The sequence below is a fragment of the Notechis scutatus genome, chromosome 10 (assembly GCF_049901735.1).
Source record: "Notechis scutatus isolate UNSWTSFEM ecotype Mainland chromosome 10, rNotScu1.2, whole genome shotgun sequence".
NCBI lineage: Eukaryota > Metazoa > Chordata > Lepidosauria > Squamata > Elapidae > Notechis > Notechis scutatus.
The window spans coordinates 12,653,427-12,679,144 of NC_142018.1; the positions used below are offsets into that span (position 1 = coordinate 12,653,427).

Genomic DNA, 25,718 nt, shown 5'->3' on the forward strand with positions numbered 1-25,718 from the left:
AGATATGCATCTATCTAGATATCTGTCGATCTGCATCTACCTATCTATCTTCTATCTAGATCATCTATCTCTATTTCCATCTCTATATCCATCAACTAGCTAGTTAGCTACTGTATCTCCAACCTTAATTTTATAAATATCTCAAGGCGTTGAACACATACCTAATCCTCCTTCCTCCTCCTTTGTTCTTCCCAATAACAACCGAAGTTGGGCCCAAAGTCACAAGATACTTTCATGTCTAAGTTTGTACTAGAATTCATAGTGTCCAGGTTTCTAGCCTGTAAACACTAAGCAGTTTACAGAGTCAGCTTATTGCCCCCAACAATCTGAGCCCCTATTTGACCAACCTTGGAAGGACTGAAGGCTGAGTCAACCTAGTCAGTCAGAATCGAACTGCCAATCTGCAATACTGTGTTCCAACCACTGGGTGACCATGGCTCTGCCCCGCATATGAAAGATTCGGTCGTGTGTCTTGTTTCCTCATTACCCAAAAGCTCTAGTTATCTCTTCTTCCCATCTTTGTCTCAATTTTTTCTTCCTGGCTCCCTGCGGTGGCCTTGGCTGCTTCCCTGTCCCTCTTCTGCTCTCCTCTCTTCTTTTAATTGCTTAACGGCTGTCCTGGTTTAATGAGGGAGACATTACAGACTGTCTTTTTGTTCCCCCGTAGGGCTCTTCAATCTTCGAGGAGATGACATTCCTTACACCCCCGTCTTCTACGCTTACACTCTTCTCACCAAGACAGATATCAGGTACTTGATCTCCCTGCAACAGTTCAGACAACAGTCTGGTTCCCATCGTAAGTGGGAGCTTCCGCAAATCGTGGCCAGAGTCCAACTGAGTGGTCAGCCACCCCCTTTCCATTTCTTTCCTTTCCCCTCCCATTCTGTTTTTCTTTTGATTTTCCATCTCTACCCCCACAGTTCAGTATGCTCAGACATCTTTGGGCTGTCTTTAGGAGAGAGAATCGCCTTCTTTATCTTCCCATTGTTTTGCAAAGACTTTTTTGCTCCCATGGGTTCTCTTAAGATCCCTTTTCTGTGCAGAGTCATTTGGGTGGCATATGCTGGAGTTGCTGAGGTCCTCGTAATCATCTCTGCAGTTCTTGAGGAAAACAGAGGAACTAAGGAAGCCCTTGGTACATATCTGAAATCCAGGAGATGCAGGAGAATCCAGCTATCATCCAGTTTTAGGGCTTAGAGCAGGGATGTCCAACCTCATCAACTTTAAGACTTGTGGACCTCAACTCCCAGAATTGTCCATGCTGGCTGGAGAATCCTGGGAGTTGAAGTCCACAGGTCTTTGTTGTGACCAAGGCTTCTGAGACCATAATTACGCACAAGCTTATTTTAAAAACAAGTCTTGTTTTATTGCAGTGCTGGGAATTATTTTTATTCCCAGCCAGTAATTAATCTCAAACAGTCCCTCAAGATAAGCACCCACCTTGCTTTCCTGTGAAATGCTGCCAATAGCAGAAGTGTCAAATAAACTAGAACAAAAACCAACCGAAGTACAAAGAGCTTCAAGAATGAGTCTGAACCGAACAAACGACTTTGCTTCCTGCAAAGATTTCATCATCTTTGCCTGTCCTTTATCCCTTAGGGGAGGGGCAATCACTTCCCAGCCTTACTCCCGAGTCACCCCTTTTGTCTCAGCTGCTCTCACCTTCTAGCAGTTCTGCGCACATGCGCACTGGGAACAGGCTCCCCTGGTTCTTCTGCCTTGCTGCTGCCAGGCTCTGGAGGCTCCGGAGTCAGCACACAACTCCCAGATGGCCCTGGCCCCATCCCTGCATCAAACACAGGACCCTTGTCCAAGTCCTCTCCAGATTCCCAGATTGGTCCCTGTACTTGCCCACTGTTCGATTCTGCTGCCAGCTACACCGGCTGCCAGTAAACCACAACAGGAAGGCCTTGGTACACATTTGAAAGCCTTGTAAGATCTAGGAGAACATCACGGGGCTGTCCAGTTTTAGGACTTAGAGCAGGGATGTCCAACCTTGTCAACTTTAAGATTTGTGGACCTCGAGACGAACAAAAAACCCAATAAAAATTAAAAAATAAAAAGACTTGTGGACCTCAACTCCCAGAATTGTCCATGCTGGCTGGAGAATCCTGGGAGTTGAAGTCCACAGGTCTTAAAGTTGACAAGGTTGGACACCAGCGGTTTGGACCCCTGAGTTAAATGTTGCATCCCTCTGTTAATACAATTTAGGATTGTATTAGCTTTTTTGGCTGCTGCTGCACACGGCTGGCTCATATTTAGCTGGTTGTCCACTAAAACTCCAAGATCCCTCTCACAGTTCCTGCTATTGAGCCTGGTTTCACCCAGTCTGTATGTGTCCTTTTGGTTTTTCTTGCCTAAATGTAGGGCTTTACTTTTCTCTACAGTGAATTTCATTTTGTTAGATAGGGCCCAGTGTTGTAGTCTGTGAAGATCCAGCTGGATCTTGAGCCTATCTTCTTGGGTGTTAGCTATTCCTGCCAGCGTAGTATCATCTGCAAATTTGGTAAGCTCCCCTTCTATTCCCTCATTGCAAACAGAATATAAGGACGTCAGGGCAAAGAGACTTTTGACCATGGCAGCAACGTGGCATGTCCACATTTAGAGACAGCAAAAGGGTTGGTCTGTGTGCTTCCAAAGCCTCTTGGCTGGATTTCACAAAGGAATCCAAGTGCTAGCTGGATCTTTGAAACCAGCTGGTACTTTGAACCAGACTAGAACTCTGAACTGATGTGGCAAGACGAGGCTTATGTTCTCAAGGAGGAAATGGCTTACAGGGCTTGTAAAATAAAATAAAAAAACATGGCGAGAATGGGAAAAGAGCCATGTTTATATGGAGCGAACTTTGTGTGGTTGAAAGCAAGCATACATCTTGCATTTGAATTCACAGGCACACAAAGGCAGAGGGAAGACTTCGGGTTGTGAAAAGCCTGCAGTGGGTCTGCCTCACAGCGCTTTGTGTTCAAATAACTTCACTGTTTAGGATAGCGCAGATGGGGAGGTTTTAAAATAAATGAATGGTTCCACCCTCATTCGTGTTATATTTGTATATATTTTCGGCAATCAGCAAAACAAACGCGAGGGAAGAGATGTCAATCTGATGTCCTCCAGATGTCTTGCACTAAAGTTCCAAGAGCCTTTGAACATATGGGAATTGTAGTTCAGTGTATCTGGAACAGAGCGAGTTGAAGAAAGCTGACTTAAGCCTTTTTCTTCATTGCTTGGAGAATAGTTGTGGAAATGCCTTTGAACCCCAGGAGAGGCCCATTCTTAGTCGTTGGTCAGTGGGTTGAAAGCTGCAAGAAGTGGGCTGAAATCTTGGCATGGCCAAAATTCAGTGGGTTGACGTTATGTCAGTCATCAGCTCTTAACCATGCCTAATTGGCAAAGGGGCTATGGGGCTAAAAGAAGGAAGCGTGGCCAGGAAATGCTACTCTCCAACCCCATGGGACAATAGTGGGATGAACAGGAATACTTCTAACATGATTGGAGCTCTCCTACGAATGCTGAACCACAACTCCCAGCAGCCTAGCCAGCATGGCCAATGGGAAGGACGCTGGGAGATGTAGCTGCCCAACATTTGGAAAGAATAGAATAGAATAAGGAACAGAACAGAACAGAACAGAATAGAATAGAATAGAATAGAATAGAATAGAATAGAATAGAATAGAATAGAATAGAATAGAATAGAATAGAATAGAATAGAATAGAATAGAATAGAATAGAATAGAACAGAACAGAATAGAATAGAATAGAATAGAATAGAATAGAATAGAACAGAATAGAATAGAATAAGAATAGAATAGAATAGAATAGAATAGAATAGAATAGAATAGAATAGAATAGAATAGAATAGAATAGAATAGAATAGAATAGAATAGAATAGAATAGAATAGAATAGAATAGAATAGAATAGAATAGAATAGAATAGAATAGAATAGAATAGAATTCTTTATTGGCCAAGTGTGATTGGACACACAAGGAATTTGTCTTGGTGCAAATGCTCTCAGTGTACATAAAAGAAAAGAGACATTCTTCAAGAGTCAAGAATCATAAGGTGCAACACTTAATAATAGTCATAGGGTCTAATAAACAATCAAATCATACTAGGAAACAGCAAATATAGGCCACATTTTCCCCATTAAACTCATTTCCAATGGGACCTCTCAAGTTTCCTTTGATTTGCCCCCAGTCTGTTTGTGAACCGCAGTCGGCTGAGCACCGAAGCCCTCCAGATGTTGACCGCAGGGTGTCCGGGATCTCTGTGTGTGAAGGTGGAAGACTACGGCCAGATAGGTGACAGCGTGAGAAAATATGCCCACCAAGATGGCGTGATGATCTGGATCGGAACAGAATACACAACTCTGGGGCTTTACAAGGAGATCCCTCAAGTAAGAGAGAAGAGATAAAGAAAGATAAGCTAATTCTTCTTCTTCCCCCAACCTTTCCTAATCTCTTATTTCTCCCACTATTATAAGGAGAGCAGTATCTCCTAACCTCTCCCCACCTGTGAGCTATCTCTTCTAACACCTGCAATTAAGGAGAAACTTCCTAGCATTCCACTCCACTCCATTCCATGCTAAATTCCCACTTTCCTTTTTCGCAGGAAAACCTCTTAGAGGATGATTTCTCTCCTGTCATGCTCTCCAAGGCTGTCAAAAACTCCAAGGAGCAGAAGATGATGGAAGCCGCTCATGTATGTAATCCGCAGCAGGGACACTCATCCCCTGAGATGCAATGACCTTGAGAGCCAAGGTCCAAAAGGACCTTCGGGAATCAACTCCCACAGCTGGAAAGATTTTGAGTGTTGCATAATTGTGAAGCTCCGTGAAGCAAAGGGGCCTAAAAGCTGAAGGACAGAGAGGCAAGGAGGCGGACGTTAGAAGAACACCGTGTGAACTCATAAGTTCTCAGGGGATTTTCTGTTTTTTTAGTTCCTTTTAAATGGGTGGCCTTAACTGCAGATATTTTGGATAGATGTGTTGCCGATTCTTTTCTCTGCAAGCTGGTTTTTCGCCATGTGCAAACAAATATACGCAGGGACCTCTTCTTCCCCGTTCTGCTTTTATAAATCTCATGGAGAAGGAGAGTCAAAATGTGTGAGAGGCCTTTTTTTTGGTTAATGTTCTAGTTTCCACCGAAGATAAAAATAGGCTTGGGAAGGCCGGGAGGCTGGAAATTGGTCCTGGAACCACACTTTAGTAGCTGTGTACACATGGGCGTGTTTAACTTGGTTTTTAAATTAACCTATTTTGAAGAGGTGGGATTCTCCCAATGGACTGGATCTCACTAACCCCAAAAGCCAGATTTGCACATCAGGATAAACCATAAAAAAACCTGCAAACATTATTTCAAACTAACCCAAGCAGACTATTGTGTAAATATAGCTCCAAGGGTTTTACTAACCTAGGGAAAGTGCTGAGAGAGCAGAACTAAAAATTCCTTGTTTAAATCTTATTCTGATTCCAGCAAAAATAAAAATAAAAACAAGGCATGGGTGTTTTCCTATCCAATCCTGATATTGCAACTTCTCCCCTCCTTGCTTGTTCTCCTGCTCTGGTGCAGGGTGAGTGACGTTGGCCCTTACCTGGGTTTCTCTTTGCTTTGCATTGGCTCAGATACGTGATGCTGTGGCGCTGATCCAGTATTTGGTTTGGTTAGAAAAGAACGTGCCCAAGAACTCTGTGGATGAGGTGTCTGGAGCACATTACCTGGACACGCTACGAAGGTCAGTTTGAATGGGGTGATTTTAGGTGCTGCTAATAAGCAGAGGGGAAATAGTACAACTAGAGGGTCAGGTAAAACATTAGCTGAATGAATGCACCCATTCCCCAAAATGAATGAATGAATGAATGAATGAATGAATGAATGAATGAATGAATGAATGAATCCATCCATCCATCCATCCATCCATCCATCCATCCATCCATCCATCTATCCATGTATCCATCTATGCTTCTATCCATTTATCTATCTATCTATCTATCTATCTATCTATCTATCTATCTATCTATCTATCTATCTATCTATCTATCTATCTATCTATCTATCTATCTATCTATCTATCTATCTATCTATCCAACCTACAATCCATCTATCCATTCATCCATCCATCTATCTATCCTATCATCTATCTATCTATTCTATCATCCATCCATCCATCTATTCTATCATATCTCTTTCTCTCTCTCCTCTCTCTCTCCTCTCTCTCTCTCTCCTCCCTCCCTCCCTCCCCTCCCTCTCTCTCTCTCTCTCTCTCTCTCTCTCTCTCTCTCTCTCTCATCTATCTATCATCTCTCATCTATCTATTAGAGGCTGCTATGCAAAATTTTGTAGGTTTGTCCAAAATTGCTTCCACAAATCGATTGGCACCTTGATGCTTTGAATGGTCAACCAGAGATCTGATATTTCAAACTAGAGAACTCTCTTGAACTCATCGGATATTAAATTAATGATGCAAATCAACTAGAATAAATCACATAATCCTAGTAAGAAATTGAGCTCAATTGATTCATTACCCTAAAGGATAACATGAATTATTCAAGTTTTAGCTTAGCGCGCTATGCAAACCCAGCGATTGAGAACTAATTCAAGAAACTCTGATTGTTTTAACACAAGGTGAGGATCCAGTCACAGGATACCAGATGTTCTTTCTTTTTCCACAGGGAAGAGCTCTACTGCCAGGGGCCGAGCTTTGAGACCATCTCAGCTAGTGGCTTGAACGCAGCCTTGGCTCATTACAGGTACTGGGAAGAAGGGGAGGGGGGGAAGTGGGAAGGTTTTAATGGAGGGTGTAGAACAGGCAAGTGTTTTGTATAGAAGCTCTTCCTTATTGAGCAAATGGAGTTAAACATTGGAAGAGTTCAGGCTACTCATCTTCATGTGGCTTATATCTCAACTCTGGGAGGAAATGGAATCAGGTGGCTCTGGAACACCAGATCCCAGAGAGAAAATCCTTACCCTCCTATCCTGCTTGGTGGATTCTGAGCAGAACCTAGTAAGCTGCTGGGGAAAACAGGATGTTTCCTCGCATCCCTCCAGATGCTGTTGGAGAGCAATTCCCATCATTTCAGAATTCCCCTGGTGGCTGGGACTGATGGGACTTAGAGTTCAACAATATTTGGGGGACTATAAATTGCCCATCTCTGCTGGATTCGAGGGATTTGTTTTGAACCGTTGGCCAGTTCAAGTCCTCTTAAGGAGCCATCAGGGAAACTATGTACTAGGATCAGTGACAATCTAGTCAGGTAGACATTCCACTCAACCAGTTTTAATAAGATGCGATGTCGATGTGTTGTAGATATTTTGAAATCCCTCTGATATGAATTCATATTAATATATTATAGCCAAGTTTATCATTGCTATCAGATGACAGGCGTGAATCGGATGATCTTTGATCCTCTTTAGCCGTGGGTCTCTTTGAAAGCAACGTAACGTTCCTTGTTTTTCTTTCAGCCCATCCAATCTTACCGCTCAAAAGCTGTCTCCCAATGAAATATACTTATTGGATTCTGGGGGCCAATATTTGTGAGTATGGCCATCAAGAGCCACCTTCTGGATCAGGGTCAGATGCCAACATTTGGTGAAAACATTTCAAAGGATCTTCCTGGCTAAGGGTTGAAATTGGGGTACACTCAAAGAACAGCTGTTTAATATAATTTATTATGCCTCATTGAATTGATGTTGAGTCTTGGCAACCAAATAGATAAGAGTCTTCTCCAGTAGGATCTTGTCTTTTAGGTCTTCCAACCATACACCCGTATAATTGAATCCATTCACCTTGTGCTGGTTGGCATCTTCCCTTTCCTTCCTCAGATCTTTAGTACAAAGTTGATTTTGTTTGACCAACCATCCACTTCCTCCTTGGCTGAAATTTTGAGATTGAGGGGCAGCAGAGCGGATCTATCAGAAGAACATCGTCAAAAATAAATAGTCATATTTGATCTTAACAGAGAGGAGTAAAATATAAATACACACACAAGTCATTCCTTGGAGGAACAGCAGAATACAGTTGTTAAAAATGTGTTTCAAAGGGTTCTCTTTCAGGATAGAATCAGGCAGGTATTACAAATCTACCTTTGAAAAGAAACTAGAAGCCTTCTGTTGGAAGTTAAAACCCACCCCTCTGCTAGGAAAATGAAATATTTTAGGATATACTAAAAAGGCAGAATATTTCCCCTAAAAAGAGTAGAAACTCAGAAGCAGAAACTCACCTCAGAAGCAGAAACTCACCCTTTGCTAATGGGCCATTACTCTGGCCTGGGCCAGTCTATTTTACATAACAAAGATCTACTCCAGGTAGAGCTATAATAGGAATTGCCCAAAGCCCTTTCATTACATCATCATCCAGCAAGGCTCGACCAAGCCTGGGACTCAGGACAGCCTGCAGAGTTGCCCCTGCATGGTCCCATGGGAGTCTGACAACCGATCAGAGTACAAGCTCAAATTCAAATCCCAACAGAGGATATAAAACAATTGCACTCTCAGCATATCAGCCCTTCTTTCTTCACCCAAGGCATGTGATCCTGTCCACCATTAAACCATCTTTCCAAGCAGTCACCATGTTTCCAGTGTCTTTCTTCCCCACTTGGAACTGAACCCAGAAGGATAGTTTTTAACAACACTTCCATTCATCAAAGAATTTGAGGCAAAAGTTATTCCTTCAGAATCAAAGGATTTAGTTTTGAATTGCAGTATTGAAAGGACCCTGGTTGGGTATGATTTACTGTGCAACATTGGGACAGTTGGTGACCATTCTTAGAAAATAACCCAGCATCAGAAGAAGAAGAAAAAAAAAACTATTTCTGATCTGCTGTAAATAATCCAGGGACCAGATACCAGACCTGGCTTTACTCAGCTCTCATCCTTTAGAAGTGCTAAAACAAAGATTTTACTCTGGAAAGCAGTCACGATGGCCACAGTCTCAGGATTCTCCTGGGGAAGAAGCCTGAAGACCGGTGGCTTGCTAGCTCAGTGGAGGAAGTTCAGTCTTGAAGTACCTTCTTCCTTGTTTCTCATTGTGTAGTGACGGAACCACAGACATCACTCGGACCATCCACTGGGGGGAGCCCACAGCTTTTCAGAAGGTAAGGCTGATTCCCAAAGACACCTGAAATGGTACGCCTACAGTAGTATCCACTGCGGCTTTCCTCCCCCCCAAAAAAATCTCCAGAGATGCCTCGCTTTTTACTTCCTCGCTTGGGAGGATGTTGTTGGCTTGGAAGGTGATTTTTTTTTAAAACACACTGCTATGAGCTTACTCTGGGACTAAGCTTTCAGTTGGCTTTCTCCAGGAAATGCCCTGCCTGACTCCGTGGTTACAGCCTCAACCCCTCTCAGCTTCGACCTCAGACTGTCCACCGTGGACCTCACCCCATTCCTAAGAGGTCCTTAAAGGGGGCGTGCATAAGCGTACCAGTGTGCCTACCGTCCCTGGCTTACTGTCCCCATTTATCTGTATTTACTTCCTTTGTTTATGTTTATGTTCATACTTATACTTGTTGTCTTGTACATGTTTGACAAACAAATAAAGAGAGAAAAGAAAGAAAGAAAGAAAGAAAGAAAGAAAGAAAGAAAGAAAGAAAGAAAGAAAGAAAGAAAGAAAGAAAGAAAGAAAGAAAGAAAGAAAGAAAGAAAGAAAGAAAGAAAGATATAACCTTCCCAAGGGAAGCAGGAGTGGGGTTCCCACCAAAGCATCCAATTCAGGGTCCCTGGTGAAACTAAGGGTGTCCCAGAAATCCATAATTGGCACCATGTGGGAAAAGGTACAAGTACCCCCCCTAAAAACAATCAAGTTTCTAGTATTTTGTCCAGCAAGGTATAGAGTAGAATATTCATGAACATGTACTGTGGTGTTTTCCAACAGCTATAGGAGAAATGCTTTATAAAGAGAAGAAGAAAGGATATATTACTGATATTATCTTCAATAATGAATAATTAGAGAGATGGAGTATGGAGGCCTTGTGTGAGAGAAGTGCTACTCCAGCACAGAGATATTTATTCTGTTTAAACATATTTTAATCTGTAGCAATTGGCCTATTGTTCTGTATGTCCTTCATACAAGCACTGCACACCAGAACAACTAGACACAAGGACAGTTTTTTTCCTGAACGTCATCACTCTGCTAAACAAATAATTCCCTCAACACTGTCCATCTATTTACAAAGTCTGCACTACTATTACTATTAATCTTCTCATCACTCCTTATCACCCATCCCCTCCCACTTGTGACTGTATGACTGTAACTTTGTCGCTTGTATCCTTATGATTTTTACTGACTGTTTCCTAGTATGATTTGATTGCTTATTGTACCCTATGACTATCATTAAGTGTTGTACGTTATGATTCTTGATGAATGTATACTTTTATGTATACTGAGAGCATTTGCACCAAGACAAATTCCTTGTGTGTCCAATCACACTTGGCCAATAAAGAATTCTATGCTATTCTATTCTGTTCTATTTGCTGGAAACTGTAGTTATGTATATTCTGGGTTCACACTTCATACTAAGCCAAATTCTAGGGTCACTATACATTCCACTCACCCTTTTCCTTCCACATATGATTTCAGAACATCTTCTTTTCTCCTCTAGGAAGCCTACACAAGAGTGCTGATGGGAAATATTGACTTGAGCAAGCTAGTCTTTCCACCCAGAACGTCAGGTGAGAATTTGGGGGAGAGAGAGGGAAAAGAAAGCAAGACAAACTGACATCCTTACTGATGATTTCCCAGGTTTTCTTCTTTGATTGTGAAGAAATCCAATAACGCTCACATTTTGGGCATAAATATAAACCTGGATTTTTCTCAAGGGGACAGAATTTGAGAGCTAATATGTAATCTACTCAAACTGATGCCAGCCTGATGGGATGCAGATGTATTCTTGAAATCCTTGGCCAGAAGGAACTGCAGCTATTTGAAGCATCTGGAAAACAGTATGTTGAAAGAAGCTGAGCTAGAATAATTATCGATGAATTTTCCCTTTTACCACACGTGTTTTGGACTGTCTTCTCTGCCTCCTAAACATCTTAGGCTTTAGAATACTTACATGCCTTTGTTTTACTGCAACAGTCTAGAACTGCGTCTCCTCCAAATTTCTACTTGTATCACATTACCTCATAAAGCAGACAGTTTGTTGTATAGAACGATACAGAAATATTTTATGTCAATGTTATCTGTGAAGCATGATCGTTATGGCCTACCTAAGACTCCATGCATGGAAGACTCTGTGATTTGGTATATTGTGAGTTATCCAGCACCGTGAACTTCAGAAAGAAATAGTTCAAGATGCATAGCTACTTGGAGAACACTTCCTTTCAGAGATTTTCTACAAATCATAAGTCATAGCATTGGAAGCAACCTTGGAAAGCTTCTGGTCCAACTGCCTACTCAGGGAAAGAGTCCTCAAACCATCTCAGAGAAATGACTTTCCATTATTGATTTGAATGGGTCCACGGGTTCTCCACAGCTCAGTAATCTCACAGTGAGGAATTTTCTCTGTGAAGCTTCCACCCTTGAGTTCTCGTCTTATCTTCAGGTATTATGGAAAATCAATCCATACCTCTTCCCAGCGATATTCCCTTCAAGTCTTGGAAAGCGTTGGACAAATTCTGTAGAGATTCTCAGTCCTCCTGGTCATGGATGTCCCAAAGATGTTTTTTTCAGGAGGCAACTGGACTTTCTTGGTTTTTTTCTTTTCTTTTGAAGACATTTCACTTCTCATCCAAGAAGCTTATTCAGCTCTGATTGGATGGTGGGGAATGGAAAGATTTATAGTCCTTGTAGACAGCTGGTCATTTGCATCCTTTTAGAGGGTTGTTGAAGTACTTGGAGGTTTATCTGTGTCCTCAGGGTCACCTGAGTAGCACTCCTGGTTCCTGTAGTCTGCAATTTTTTCCCCCTCTAGATATCCATTCCTGCTCCCACACCATTCGAAGGGTGTCCATCCCAAATTGTATAGCTGAAAGTCTGTGGAGATTCTCAGTCATCCAGACCATGATTGTCCCAAAGATGTTTTTTTCAGGAGGCAACTGGACTTCCTTGTTTCTTGTTCAGATCCTGTCCGAAGAAGCTTCTTGGATGAGAAGCAAAACGTCTTCAAAAGAAAAAGCGAGAAAGTCCAGTTGCCTCCTGAAAAAGCACTTTTGGGGTGTTGGAAAAACTGTTCTCATGTCTCCCCTTAGTCTTCTCTTCTTTAGGCTAAACATACCCATTTCTTTCAACGGCTCTTCTTATGATTTCTCCCCCGAGCTTATCATCCCCTTTGCAGATCTTCTCTGCATGTTTCCAGGTTCTCAGCTTGTATTCTGGCCAGCAAAACTCGACACAGAATTCCAGTGCTACATAGAGTGGAACGGTCACTTCCTAGGATCTCAAAATGTTCTGCCTTTCAGAAAATAGCGCTGCCCTCATTGGAGAGTTTCCTATGTGCATTGCATTATCACAGTGTGGAGTAAATGCTTGATTAGATTGGCCTGTGGCTTGCTGGACTCTTTTTATATTTTTTAGAGCAAAACTTCAACTTGCATGTATAGAGAAAAAGAAAAGAGAGAAACCTATACTTGAAATAATAGAAAATACTTGTAGCTCGGCTTTTAGATTTGGGCAGTGGTTTGCTCTCCAAGCTTGTTTCAGTTTAGTTTCTGCACATTTTGTTAACAGACTAGTTCACATCATCCGCAGGATTTTCTTGTCCTCTATAGCAGAATAGAGTGGAGTGGAGTGGAGTGGAGGAATGGAATGGAATGGAAGAATGGAAGAATAGAATAGAATAGAATAGAATAGAATAGAATAGAATAGAATAGAATAGAATAGAATAGAACAGAATAGAATAATGAAATGAAAGACTGGAATGGAATGAAATAGAATAAGAAAGGAATAGAATAGAATAGAATAGAATAGAATAGAATAGAATAGAATAGAATAGAATAGAATAGAATAATGGAATGAAGAATAGAATAGAAGAATAGAATAGAATAGAATAGAATAGAATAGAATAGAATAGAATAGAATAGAATAGAATAGAATAGAATAGAATAGAAGAAGGAAGGAAGAATAGAGAGGAGAATAGAATAGAATGGAATGGAATGGAATGGAAATGGAAAGAGGAAGGGAAGGGAATGGGAAGAATAGGAAGGGAAGAATAGGAAGAATAGATATATGGAAGGGAAGGGAAGAGGAGAGGAGAGGACAGAACAGAACAGAACAGAACAGAGGAATGGAATGGAAGAGAAGAGACAGAACAGAACAGAGGAATGGAATGGAATGGAATGGAATAGAATAGAATAGAATAGAATAGAATAGAATAGAATAGAATAGAATAGAATAGAATAGAATAGAATAGAATAGAATTCTTTCTTGGTCAAGTGTGATTGGATACACAGGGAATTTGCCTTTGGTGCATAACCTCTCAGTGTACATAAGAGATATAAGTGATAAATCATGATCATAGTCATCATAAATACATTCATCATGAATCATAAGATACAACAATTAGTGATAGTCATAGGATAATAAATAAGCAATCGAATCATATTAGTCTGGTTTGGTTCTGCAACCCAACAGGACAGAAACAGACTTCAGAGGATAATTAGGACTGCAGAAAAAACAATTACTACCAACCTGCCTTCAGTCGAGGACCTGTATGAGTCAAAAAGAGGGCTGTGAACATATCTACAGACCCGTCACATCCCAGACATAAACTGTTTCAACTCCTTTCCCAAAACGACACTATAGGGCACTGCACACCAGAACAGCTAGACACAAGGACAGTTTTTCCCCCCAAATACCATCACTTTACTAAACACATAATTCCCTCCACACTGTCCAACTATTTACAAAGTCTGCACTACTATTACTATTAATCTTCTCATCACTCCTTATCACCCATCCCCTCCCACTTGTGACCTTAGGACTGTAACTTTGTAACTTGTATCCTTACTTATTGACTGTTTCCTAGTATGATTTGATTACTTACTGCACCCTTTGACTATCATTAAGTGTTGTACCTTATGACTCTTAACTCTTGACAAATGTATCTTTTCTTTTATGTACACTGATAGCATTTGCACCAAGACAAATTCCTTGTGTGTCCAATCACACTTGGCCAATAAAAGAATTCTAATTCTAATATTAGGAAACTAAATAAAACAATATAAATCGTAAGGGTACTAGCCACAAAGTCATAGTCATAAGGAGATAGGGACTAGGAAGGATGAGGAGAATAATAGTAATACAATCTTAGTAAATAGTTTGACTGTGTTGTGGGGATTAGTTCTTTAGCAGAGTGAGGGCATGGGGGAAAACTAGTAACTAATTATTGTGGTGTGCAGTGCCCTATAAGGTTGTTTTGAGGATAGAAGTTGAAACAATTTATGTCCAGGATGTGAGGGGTCTGTAGATATTTTCACAGCCTTCTTTTTTATTTATTTTTTTAAATTATAAAGAGATAAACCTAAATAGTTTCCCTGCAGAGACTAAGGAGGGTTTTATTTTTGCATTGCAGGAAGAATGGTGGAAGCATTTGCCCGCCGGCCCTTGTGGGAAGCTGGACTGAACTATGGCCATGGCACCGGTCACGGCATCGGCAACTTCTTGTCTGTTCATGAGTGTAAGTGGCATGAAGGCCAGGTCAGACCACACGTCTTTGGCTGTTCGGTGACAGCAGATCTGGTGGGGAAACCACCACTGGTCAGCGTCAGCCAGGAATGGAGAAGCTGTGGCTTTCCAGATGTTGCTACAACTGCTTTACAAGCTAGTGGGTCAGCTGAGAGTTGTAGTTCTGCAGCATCTGAAGGGCTTGTTTGGTCATTTAATTGTTCAATTCAATTCTAATTGGCTCCAGGGTTTCTCCAGTCCTAGAGCAGACAGTATGATTTCATGGAGAAAAGTTTGGGGTTTTTTAATACATATGTTTACTGATAAAAGAGAATATCTGTAGCTCAGGGGTTGAACTGTGTGGTCCTTTGTGTACTCTGAACTTCATTCTTTTCTTGCAGATGTTTCATTGCCTAGCTAAGCAACCTCATCAGAGAGTGGTTTGCTGTCTGTTAATATACAAGTGGTTTGCCCTGACAATTAGCAACCCCATCTTCAGATAACAGATAATCAGAGTTGGAAGGAACCTTGTAGGTCATCTAGTCCTACGCCCTGCCCAAGCAGGAGACCCTGCACCATTTCTGACAAATGGCAATCCAATCTCTTCTTGAAAGTCTCAACAGATGAAGCTCCCACAACTTCTAAAGACAACTTCTGTTCCATTGGTTGATTGCTCTCACTGTCACAAAATGTCTCCTTATTTCCAGGTTGAATCTTTCCTTGGTTCGGTTTCCATCTATTCTTCCTTGTCTGGCCTTCAGGTGCCTTGGAACATAGCTTGACCCCCTCCTCTCTATGGCAGCCCTTCAAATATTGGAAGACTGCTATCCTGTCTCCCCTGGTCCTTCTCTTCCCTAGACTAGCCATGCCCAGTTCCTGTAACTGTTCATCGTATGTTTTAACCTATAGTCCCTTTATCATCCTGGTTGCTCTCCTCTGCACTCTTTCTAGAGTCTCAACATCTTTTTTATAATGTGGTGATCAAAATTGGATGCAGTACTCTAGGTGTGGTCTTACTAAGGCTTTATAGAGTGGCATTAGTACCTCCCTTGATCTCGATTGTATCCCTCTGTTAATGCAGCTTAGGATTGCATTAGCTTTTTTGGCTGCTGCTGCACACTGCTGGCTCCTATTTAGCAGGTTGTCCACTAAGACTCCAAGATCCCACTCACAGCACTGATGCTGTTACCCAGTTGGGTAATGAAACATCTGCAAGAAGATAACCAAGCTCAGAGAGCACCAAGGTTCCCATACTTGGGTTTTCCAGTTTCTCACTATTCATCTCTACATTTTGTTACGCACATTCCCCAAATACTTTCCTGGATGAACCAATATTCTTGGGACAACTTTGGGCCATCTGTCCCTCAGGTTCTGAAGAGCCCTTCCTTTAGTAGGCTTTGCAAAGAGGGAATACATCCTTATGATTTGAGATGATGGACTCACCTTTGCAAAAGAGCCTCGTGGGATAAGAGTTCTCACCTTGTACCCATAAAATTCCAGTTTAGGCGTTAACACCTTCAGATATACTTGGAAAGATTCATCTCTAAAACTCCAAAGAAGGGAGTGAAGACCATTCAAAACTAGGTCTAGGATTACCATTTATGGGCTGGAAAAAAAAATCCAACCAGTCATTAGAAATCAGTCAAGGTTTATTGCTTTGCTGGCATCTAGTGGTAATTTGGATTTTTGTAGCTTATTGGTCCTAATTTAAGGCAATTTCCTCATAAGCTGCGTGAATGAGGTCCAATCTCATTAACTGAAATGATTGGCTTGATTGAAAGATCCACATTAATTCACTTTGAATTGTCACTTTGATCATACTATCAGGATAATTTCATTTAAAAGACCGTCTCGATCTGGATGATTCTTCTGGGGTTGCAAAAAAAACTTTGATCAATCGAACCAGCTTGCTTTATCCAAATTAGCAAATTGATTTGATCATCCAATTGCTGGAATAATTTGCAGAGCCACACTCCCTAATGTTTTGTGAATGTGCGTCAGGCATGGCTGTGAAACACACTGCACAATGCATGGTGAGATACCTTGTAATTGTCATGGAAAGCCACAAGGAAAAAAGCAGCACATCCTATTGTATAATTGCTTGAGATTGCCAACTATTTTGATTTTTATAAATAACACTTTTCTTCCTCCGTCAGGGCCTGTGGGGTTCCAGTCCAACAATGTTCCTTTGGACAAGGGGATGTTCACTTCCATAGGTAACGTCAACCTGGTTTTATTTATTTTACTTATCAAATTTATTTGCCCCGCATCTGTGGTTCAAGGTAACTCTGAGTGTGTCAAGGCTCCGACAATACACACCCATTCAAAGCATAAGTCTCTAGACGCATCTCTCAGAGTTTAAAAAAATGATTTATTAGGAGTGACCATGTCGGTGTTTCCTGGGTGCAGCCGACTCTAAGACACATCATTTATTTCACCCTTGACCCGGTCTTCCCACCACCCCCTGGGTGTATATTCTCCAATGGGACACATCCATAGCCAAGAGTCATCAATCATGCTCTCCAGTAATAATCTTGTGCGCCAACAGCTTGGGCTGCCTAGCAAGTATCTGAAGCATTTAAGGAATGCCCTACTTTCCCCACTCCCTTTCTGCTGGCAACTAAAAAGACCAAAGAAGTATTTTTTAGTTGACAGAGTGACTTACAAGATAACGCCCACAAACATTTGACAATCATAAATACAACATCTGAAATATCCAGGGGTGGGATTCAAATTTTTTAACAACTGGTTCTGTGGGCATGGCTTAGTTGGTGGGCGTGGCTTGGTGGTCAGGTGACTGGGTGAACATGACTTGGGGGTCATGTTATTGGCTGGGCGTGGCCCACTCAATATCACTCACATCGAGGCACGCATCTCCTCGCCTGGCCTCTCACGACTGTGGGGATGCTGCAACAGTCATAAGTGTGAAAAATGGTCATGTCACTTTTTTCAGTACCATTGTAACTTTGAATGGTCACTCCACACAAGCAAAGTACCATCAAAGGAGGGGGGAAAAAACTCCAGAGATGTTCCTGAGACAGGAAGTCTAGTCCTGCCAAGAATGTAATAACAGTTAATGGAGAGGCAGTTTCTGTAAGCAACACCAGAATGTTTCCTTCCTGCCTTCCTTACAGGATTAGGCCAGTAATTTCTTCTAACAACCGGTTCTCTGAACTGCTTAAAATGTTAAAAACCGGTTCTAGAGAATAGGTGCAAACTGGTAGAATCCCACTCCTGGGCTTGACTCTACGCCCTTTTGTTGGCAGGGTGATGTCGCTGCTTTTTAGTAGGCTGTCTAGATTTGCCATAGCTTTCCTCCCCAGAAGCCAGCGTCTTTTAATTTCTTGGCTGCAGTCCCCTTCTGCAGTGATCTTGGAGCCCAGGAAGATAAAATCTGTCACTACCTTAACTTTACTGTCATACAAATCCAGGTTTGGAATGGAATACAGAAGTGGATTGTGGATGAGCTAGTTATGGATGCCAGAGAAAGAATGTTTCCTTCCTGCCTTCCTTACAGGATTAGGCCAGTAATTTCTTCTAACAACCGGTTCTCCAAACTGCTTAGAATGTTAATGTTCTAGCGAATAGGTGCAAACTGGTAGAATCCCACCCCTGGAAATATCTCAGATTTTGTTCCCTGCTTCTTTCCTTCCTTTCTTTGTCTCCAGAGCCTGGTTATTATCATGATGGGGAATTTGGAATCCGTATCGAAGATGTTGCACTTGTGGTACAAGCTAAGACCAAGGTGAGGTCCTTTTCCTTGCCTTTGATCAGCCCACTCACAACACACCATCCATCAAAGGACCGCCTCTGGGCAGGCGGTTGGTTATAGGAAAGGCAGTCCTAGCAGGTAGATATGTTGCAATGCAGAGAATAAGTCTTGAAGGCTCACCTGTAGATTCATCCATGGCATGCTGGAAGTCCCTGGGAAAAAAGAACCTGGGATAATCCCAACAATTGTTATGTTTAAAGAAAGAGGGATTTTTTATCAGCCTTCCTCAGCTTGCTGATTTCCAGATAATCTTTGATTGAGAAAGTATAGAACGGACAGGCAGACCCTGGGGGTGGAGTCAAGCAAGTAATCAGCCTAGAATCATCCCATTCCCACAATCTAAGTTCAACCCTCTTGAATTCTACTGATTCTTATTTAGTGCCAACTTAATACTGGCTGTTCCTTGACAAGATTCTTGTGTATAGGCCTGAGCAATAAATAATCTTAACTGGAATTTAAGGTGTGGTTCCAATTCTTTGCAGCCAACAAAAACAGGCCATGAGAGCTGCAGCAGGTCAATCTACCTGGACCCCCTTACTTTTCTCCACATAGGTTTGACAATAATGGGGTTTTGGGGACTGACTCCCCTAGGGGAAAATAAAATGTGCCATGGCAGGTAATAAAGATCTTTGGTTACTGAGCCAATTAGAAGTCATATAATACATACTTGTAATAACAGGTGTGTGCAGTGTCTAGAACTCTAGCTAGCAAACAAACAGGGGATAACTCATCCCCATGCACAGAATTTAAATGGAAAAACCTTTTTTTATTATTTCTTGAAGAAGCAACACATACATTCTAATGATATGCACAGTCTCCTGCATTGGCTGTTGTGGCGGCCGGTGGCTAGCGGAACTGGCAGCAGAGTCGGACAGTGAGGAGTTTGGGGAGGAACCTGGGCCAGTCCTGGAGGCTGAGGAAGGCTCGGATGAGGGCTCTGCATCAGAGGCAGAGATGGGGCCAGGGCAGGTTGGCCTTCGAGCTCAGACAGCAGTGAGGCGGGGGAGTAGCTAGAGCCGGTTCCCAGCTCTTGCATGTCCTACAAGAACTGAGCCTCCCTTCTTTTTATCAATTGCAGTATCCAGTGAACGAAGAGCCCTACCTGACGTTCAAGGTGGTGTCCCTGGTGCCCTATGCGCGGAACCTCATTGACCAGAGTCTTCTCTCCCAGGATCAGGTAAAGGAGGCCTGGGAGGGGTAATGTTGTGGTCTGCCAGCAGCCAGCAAAGCTGGCAGCAAATTCGGACAGTGAGGGGGTTGGGGAGGAACATGGGCCAGTAGTGGAGTCTGGGGAAGGCTCTGACGAGTGCTCTGCATCGGAGGCAGAGATGGGGTCAGGGCCATCCAACAGTTATCAGCTGTATCCAGAGTTGGAGATCAGTGGGGCAGAAGAATAGCTGGAGCCTGTTCCCAGTGTGTGCATGCACAGAGCTGCCAGAAGAAGGGAACAGCTAAGGAACAAGGGCCGACTTGGGAGTAAACCACAGGTGGATGGTGAATGGCCCCTCCCATAGGAAATAAAAGAGGAGCAGAAGAGGTGTGGGGTTTTGCAGGAGACAATTAGTTCATTTGGGTGAAGATCTGTTCCTGCATTCTTGCCAAGTATTGTCTGCTACAGTGTGGCGTCTGAAAGAGATCGGCCTGGCAACTCTCCAAGCCTGATAAAGGTCTGTAATTGGGAAATATCTTGAAAGACTGTTGGCCGGGACTTTGCTGGAGAGGAATTCACTATAAACTAAATAAAAGGGGGTTTATCGGGACTAGGAGTCAGCTTCGTGCTGTTGGGGAAGCCTAATTCAGAACAGGTAAGAGGACCAAGCCAAGGAACACCCTCTTGAAATTCAGTCCTGTCTGTCTGCAGATCCAGTACATCAACAAGTACTACGAGACCATCCGCCAGGTCATTGGGCCTGAGCTGCAGACACGCCGGCTGGAAGAGGAATACCGATGGCTGGAGAAGAACACAGAGCCTTTCTCTCACGCCTCCTTGCTGGCAGCTTCTCTGGGCACCTTGGCAGTGACCACACTGGCTTCTACCCTTCTTCCGGAAGTCTAACACTGATCCGGGAGCACCCCACAACATCCTTGCTCCCCTTCGCCCTGTCATCCTACTCTCATTGCGTGGTCCACCTCAACCCGTATCTCACAGATCTCCATTTTAGGCCTAAGCATCCTTCTTCCCGTCTCCATTAGCAGCACCACATTCTCCTGCATCTGATTCCATCCAGGAACTGTATAAATCCATTCTCTGTTTCCCTCCTGGACCGACCGACCCTTGGGACCCAAAGCGGAGCAGACGCTGAAAGAAAGAAGGGGAGATTATAATTTTAAGCTTCACGCTGTAATACAGGTAGTTCTCGACTTACAACCATTCATTTAGTGACCGTTCAAATTACAACGGCACAGAAAAAAAAGTGACCTACAACCGTTTTTCACACTTAATGACCTTTGCAACATCCCCAGGATCAGACGTTTTGCAACGGGTTCATATTTATGACCGTTGCGGTGTCCTGGGGTCAGGCGGTCGTCTTTTGCGACCTTCTGCCCAGCAACGTCCATGGGGAAGCCAGATTCACTTAACAACTGAGTTACTAACTTATCAACTGCAGTGATTTACTTCACCAAGGCGGCAAGTAAAACGAGGCAAAGCTCACTTAACAAATGTCTCAATGAACAACAGAAATGCTGGGCTCAGTTGTGGTTGTAAGTCGAGGGCTACCTGTGCATCTGGAGGGCTGTCAGGTCGGAGGAGGCTGACTCAGGCGATTAATCATGATTCAGTACGCATGGCTGAGATGATATGAAGAAATCATGGCACACCTGTGCCATTTCCCTCATAATATGGGCTTCCTACATTCACAAGCATCAGCACTGGTTCGTCTAAGTCCAGAGGTGGGCTTCAAAAATTTTAGCAAAGGGTTCTTTGCCCAGTTGTGGGGTGGGCGTGGCCATGGTGGGCGTAGCCTAGCCGGCCTCCTGCACCACAGCCGGGGGGCGTTTTTGCCCTCCCCGGACTCCGGAGGCTTTCCTCGAGCTTCCAGGAGGGCAAAAATGGCTTTCCCGGACTCCTGAGGCTCTCTGGAAGTCGGAAACAGGCCCATTTCTGGCCTTCTCGAACTTCGGGGAGGCCCATTTTTCACCGTTCCCAAGCTTCCACAAGCACCCTACACTTACCTGCATCCAAAACAGGCTGTATATAGACTCCTGGGAGGGGCGGAGAGGGGCGGGGCCAGCCAGGAGTAGGATTTGGGAGTTCTCCAAACTGCACAGAATCTTAGCTAGGGGCTCTCCCGAACCCCCTGCGAACCCCCAGCCACTGTCTCAGTCCTATTGACGGGAGGCCAGTTGTCATTCAGGAGGTTAGTCCTTCCCACGGATCGACCGTCCTTTCGTGAACTCTTGCAACACCAGCCAGATAAGATGCTGCTAATAAAAGGACATCTAAAGAATTTCATCGCGTGTTATTGTTTTACGACTTGAAGATTGAAATGGAGACCCCAAAAAAGGGGGGGCCTGCCGCATTCTGTACACCATCTGTGCTCGGGTTCCTCCTCATCCCCTCATTAAAAACATTGTATAACAAAATTAGACTTGGGGAGGGAGGTAAGCCCAGAGGGGCTACTGTTGACAAGAAGAGCGGCTCACGGGTGGCTGAATGGTTGATTCCATCGGCAGGCTGAAGATGAAGAAAAGTAGGACCCCGAGATGGAAACCAATGGTCAATGAACAATTACTTTAAGAGACTGACTACAATGAATGACCTACCTCCATGACTCTTGGAGTGATTTCCAGTAGAAAGAAGGGTCCAACCATTCGGAAATCTAAAACTTGCCACCCGCCGAGTTTGCAGTTCAAAGGGAAGCCCCTGGCAATTACCAGCTCAAAAGAGGACCTGCCCCCAATTTGTGGCTTAGTGGTGGGTAGCTTGGAGCTTAGCACGCAGTAAGTCTGCAGTTCTTCCACCTTTGCCACTTGCATGGAGGTCTTCCAGAGAGGAAGAGAACAGAAGTTGTCCTCTGCCCAGAGAGATTAGAGAACAGGAGTGGGGGGAGAAGAGGAGGGGAGGAGGAAGGAGAGGGGAAGGAGGAAAGAGGAGGAGAAGGAGGGGAAGAGGAGAGGGAAGAAGAAGGGGCGGAGGAGGAGGAGAGAGGGGAGGAGGAGGAGGAGGAGGAGGAGGAGGAGGAGGAGGAGGAAGGGAGAGGAGGAGGGAGATGGGAGGAGGAGAGGAGGAAAGAAGAGGAGGGGAAGAGGAAGGGGAGGAGAAGGAGGAAAGAGGAGGAGGGGGAAGAAGAAGAGGAGGAGGAGAGAGGAAAGGAGGAGGAGGAGGAGGAGAGGGGAAAGAGGAAGGGAGAGGAGGAGGAAGAGGGGAGGAAAGAGGAGAAAGGGGGAGGAAAGGGAGGAGGAGGAGAGGGAGGAAGAGGAGGAGGAGGGAGAAGAGGAGGGGGAAGAAGAGGGGGAGGAGGAGGAGGGGAGGGAGAAAGAGGAGAAAGGGAAGAGAAAAGGGAGGAGGAAGAGAGGGGGAAGAGGAGAAGGGGAAAGGGAAGGGGAAGGGGGAGAAAGAGAAGGAGAAGGAAAAGAAGAAGGAGAATTGTAAGGGGGGAAATGCCCCCCTTAGAGCAGAAATCTCTAAAATTCAGGAAGGCTCCACGGGTTGTCACCCAGATGCTGGTGAATCACCTCTAGTCACTGCCCTCTCGTTTGCCTTCAGACCCCAATTTATCAAAACGTTCTCCAAGGGAGGAAGATCCACAGGTGGCCTGAAGCTCTTTCCCCTCATAGACCGAGTCTCCCTGCGTTTTATTCATACCTAGACTTTTCCTCAGCAGTGTTTTTCCACCTGCTCTGACCCAGGTTTCATTTTGATTCTTTCTCACTCGGGTGCTTCCGATCTCAAACATCATAGGAGCGACAGAAAGAAGACATCTTCAAAATAGCTGAGACAAGGCAGAGCCCCTCCCCCCCCCCCAACCTAAATAATTGGTCCAAAAACTTGCTTCACGAAACCAAGGTGGTGCAAGTTGGTTACCCACCAAAGTCAGGGGACACAAACGCACACAGATTTCATCAGAGCAACCAGCCTCACACGTGGAGAATCACTCACCAACTTACTGAAGTCAGCTTCTACGTTCCACCAGGAAACGACATGGTTTGTGACCTTTCTGTCCAAATTATTATTCTGCATAAAGAAAAGAAAAGGAAGAACCTCATTATAACTTCATTAATTATGGATGTTATTCCACTTTGATATTTAGGGTGGAAGGGATGGCCACAAACTGGGAATGTAATCCTGTCCTCATTATCTGGATTGAAAAGATTAAAGATGGTTTCCAATCAAGCTTGGCTCCTGGTGATTTTGGGCTTATCTCTGTGTAGCTGTCTGAGCAGAAAGGAAGTTCTACGATGTTTGGTTTTTTTTAGACAGTTTGGGGTATGAAAAGATTAAAATCTGTGGAACTTTAGGCTATAAACAACAACACAATAAAATTCATTCTCTCTCTCCCCTCTTCCCCCTTTATCCCTTTCGCCCTCTATGTGTGTGTGTCTGTCTGTCTGTCTGTCTATACACAGCGTGTATGTGTGGGGGCGGGAATCTGACATATAACATACTGTAACTTCCTTGCATTCAAGTGGAACAAAACCTGATTTGTAACTTTTAAAATACTAGCAGGAAGATCTTAGTTCTTACCATTTTTAATTCAAATTCAAAATTTTGCTAGAGGTTATGACTGAAATAAATTCAGTCGACCCTTGGCTGATCCTTCCCTCCCCTCCCCTTCCCCTCCACTCAGAACTAAAATAGATGCACTCCCTGGTCTCATTTGCAAAAAAAAAAAAATGTTGAAGAATCTTCAAAGCAACAAGACCGTAGTTCTGTTGAGAGGTGGGCTGGGCTGGAGCATCTAGGGAGTATGTAGTATAAACATAAAGGTAAAAAGTTAAGGGCCGAAGGGATCGCTTCCCTGCACAGAACACGACAAGCTGATTAAAAATTAAGGAAATGTGACAGAGAGGCATTTTTAGATGCCCCCATTTTCTGCTCTGACTGGTCTATCCATCACCATAAACCCCTGTCCTATTGTTTCTTTTTATTTTTCTTGAATTTTCTATGAATTTCATGGATTCATAACTATGTTTATACTTATACCTGTTATCTTATAATCACTTGACTAAATAAACAAACAAACAAATAAATAAATAAAATCAGATCTGAGCTGCAAAGTTCCAGATGCCCACAAGAGGGGGGTGCAAAGGTTACGTGTTTCTGTCTCTCTGCTGCCCTCTGTTGGAAGTCCAGGCATTCTGATGGTTCTGCCAATCTCAGTAAAAGCAAAGTGCTCAGCCTTGTCCTACATCAGAGATGTCCAAACTTGATAGCTTTAAAGCCTGTGGTATGTAGAGATTCTCAGCCATTCAGGTCATGGATGTCCCAAAGGTGCTTTTTCGGGAGGCAATTGGACGTTTTTTTCTTTTCTTTTGAAGAAGTTTCGGTTCTCGTCCAAGAAGCTTCTTCAGCCCTGACAGAACGGTGGGGAATGGAAGGATTGATATTCCTTGCAGACAAAGCAGGTCATTTGCATCCTTTTTAGAGGGTCGCTGAAGCACTTGGAGGTTTGTTTATCTGTGCCCTCAGCTGAGTGGTACTCCTGGTTCCTGTAATCTGCCATTTTTTTCCTCTGGAAATCCATTTCTACTCCCACACCATTCCAAGGATCTTCATCCCAAATTGTATAGCTTAAAAGCCTTTTGCTTCTTTTGAAGATGTTTTGCCTTTCATCCAAGAAACTTCTTCGGCTCTGACAGGATGGTGAGGAATGGGAGGGTGTATACTCCTTGTAGACACCAGACTTTTAGCTATACAATTTGGGATGAACACCCTTTGAATGGTGTGAGAGTAGGAATGGATTTCAAGAGGGGGGAAAAATGCAGACTACAGGAACCATTTGCACTAACTCAGGTGACCCTGAAGACACAGATAAACCTCCAAGTGGCCTCAACGACCCTCTAAAAAGGATGCAAATGACCAGCTGTCTGCAAGGAGTGTAAATCCTTCCATTCCCCACTAAACTGTCAGAGCTGAAGAAGCTTCTTGGATTGAAAGCCTGTGGGTTTCGATTCCCAGAATTCCCCAGCCAGTCAGTGCTGGCTGGGGCATTCTGGGAGTTGAGATCCACAAGTCTTTCAAAGAAAAAGGTGTCCCAAAACACTTTTCCTTCCCTCCCTCCCTCCCAAAGTCATCTATCTTTATTTTTTATTTTTTGGGTAGCTTCAGGCGAGGCCGGTCCTCATGAACGTCAGGTTGCCACTTCCTTCCTGTTTCAAGTGTGCAAGCAAAGAGCTGGGTGTCGCTTTGGT

General features: G+C 43.5%; 1 protein-coding gene across 1 annotated transcript in view; it reads left to right on the forward strand.

Annotated features, from left to right (window-relative positions):
- The window catches only part of XPNPEP2 (X-prolyl aminopeptidase 2), a 35,956-nt gene extending 14,142 nt beyond the window's left edge, over positions 1-21,814 (forward strand). Inside the window, exons 9-21 of the mRNA XM_026674728.2 lie at positions 668-749; positions 4,193-4,391; positions 4,607-4,696; positions 5,619-5,728; positions 6,666-6,743; positions 7,456-7,527; positions 9,026-9,086; positions 10,593-10,662; positions 14,502-14,606; positions 16,750-16,809; positions 18,262-18,338; positions 19,444-19,542; positions 20,227-21,814. Coding sequence (XP_026530513.2) covers positions 668-749; positions 4,193-4,391; positions 4,607-4,696; positions 5,619-5,728; positions 6,666-6,743; positions 7,456-7,527; positions 9,026-9,086; positions 10,593-10,662; positions 14,502-14,606; positions 16,750-16,809; positions 18,262-18,338; positions 19,444-19,542; positions 20,227-20,421 — 1,298 coding nt within the window. The 3' untranslated portion in view covers positions 20,422-21,814. The remainder of the gene's footprint in view (positions 1-667; positions 750-4,192; positions 4,392-4,606; positions 4,697-5,618; positions 5,729-6,665; positions 6,744-7,455; positions 7,528-9,025; positions 9,087-10,592; positions 10,663-14,501; positions 14,607-16,749; positions 16,810-18,261; positions 18,339-19,443; positions 19,543-20,226) is intronic.
- The last annotated feature ends 3,904 nt before the right edge of the window (positions 21,815-25,718 follow it).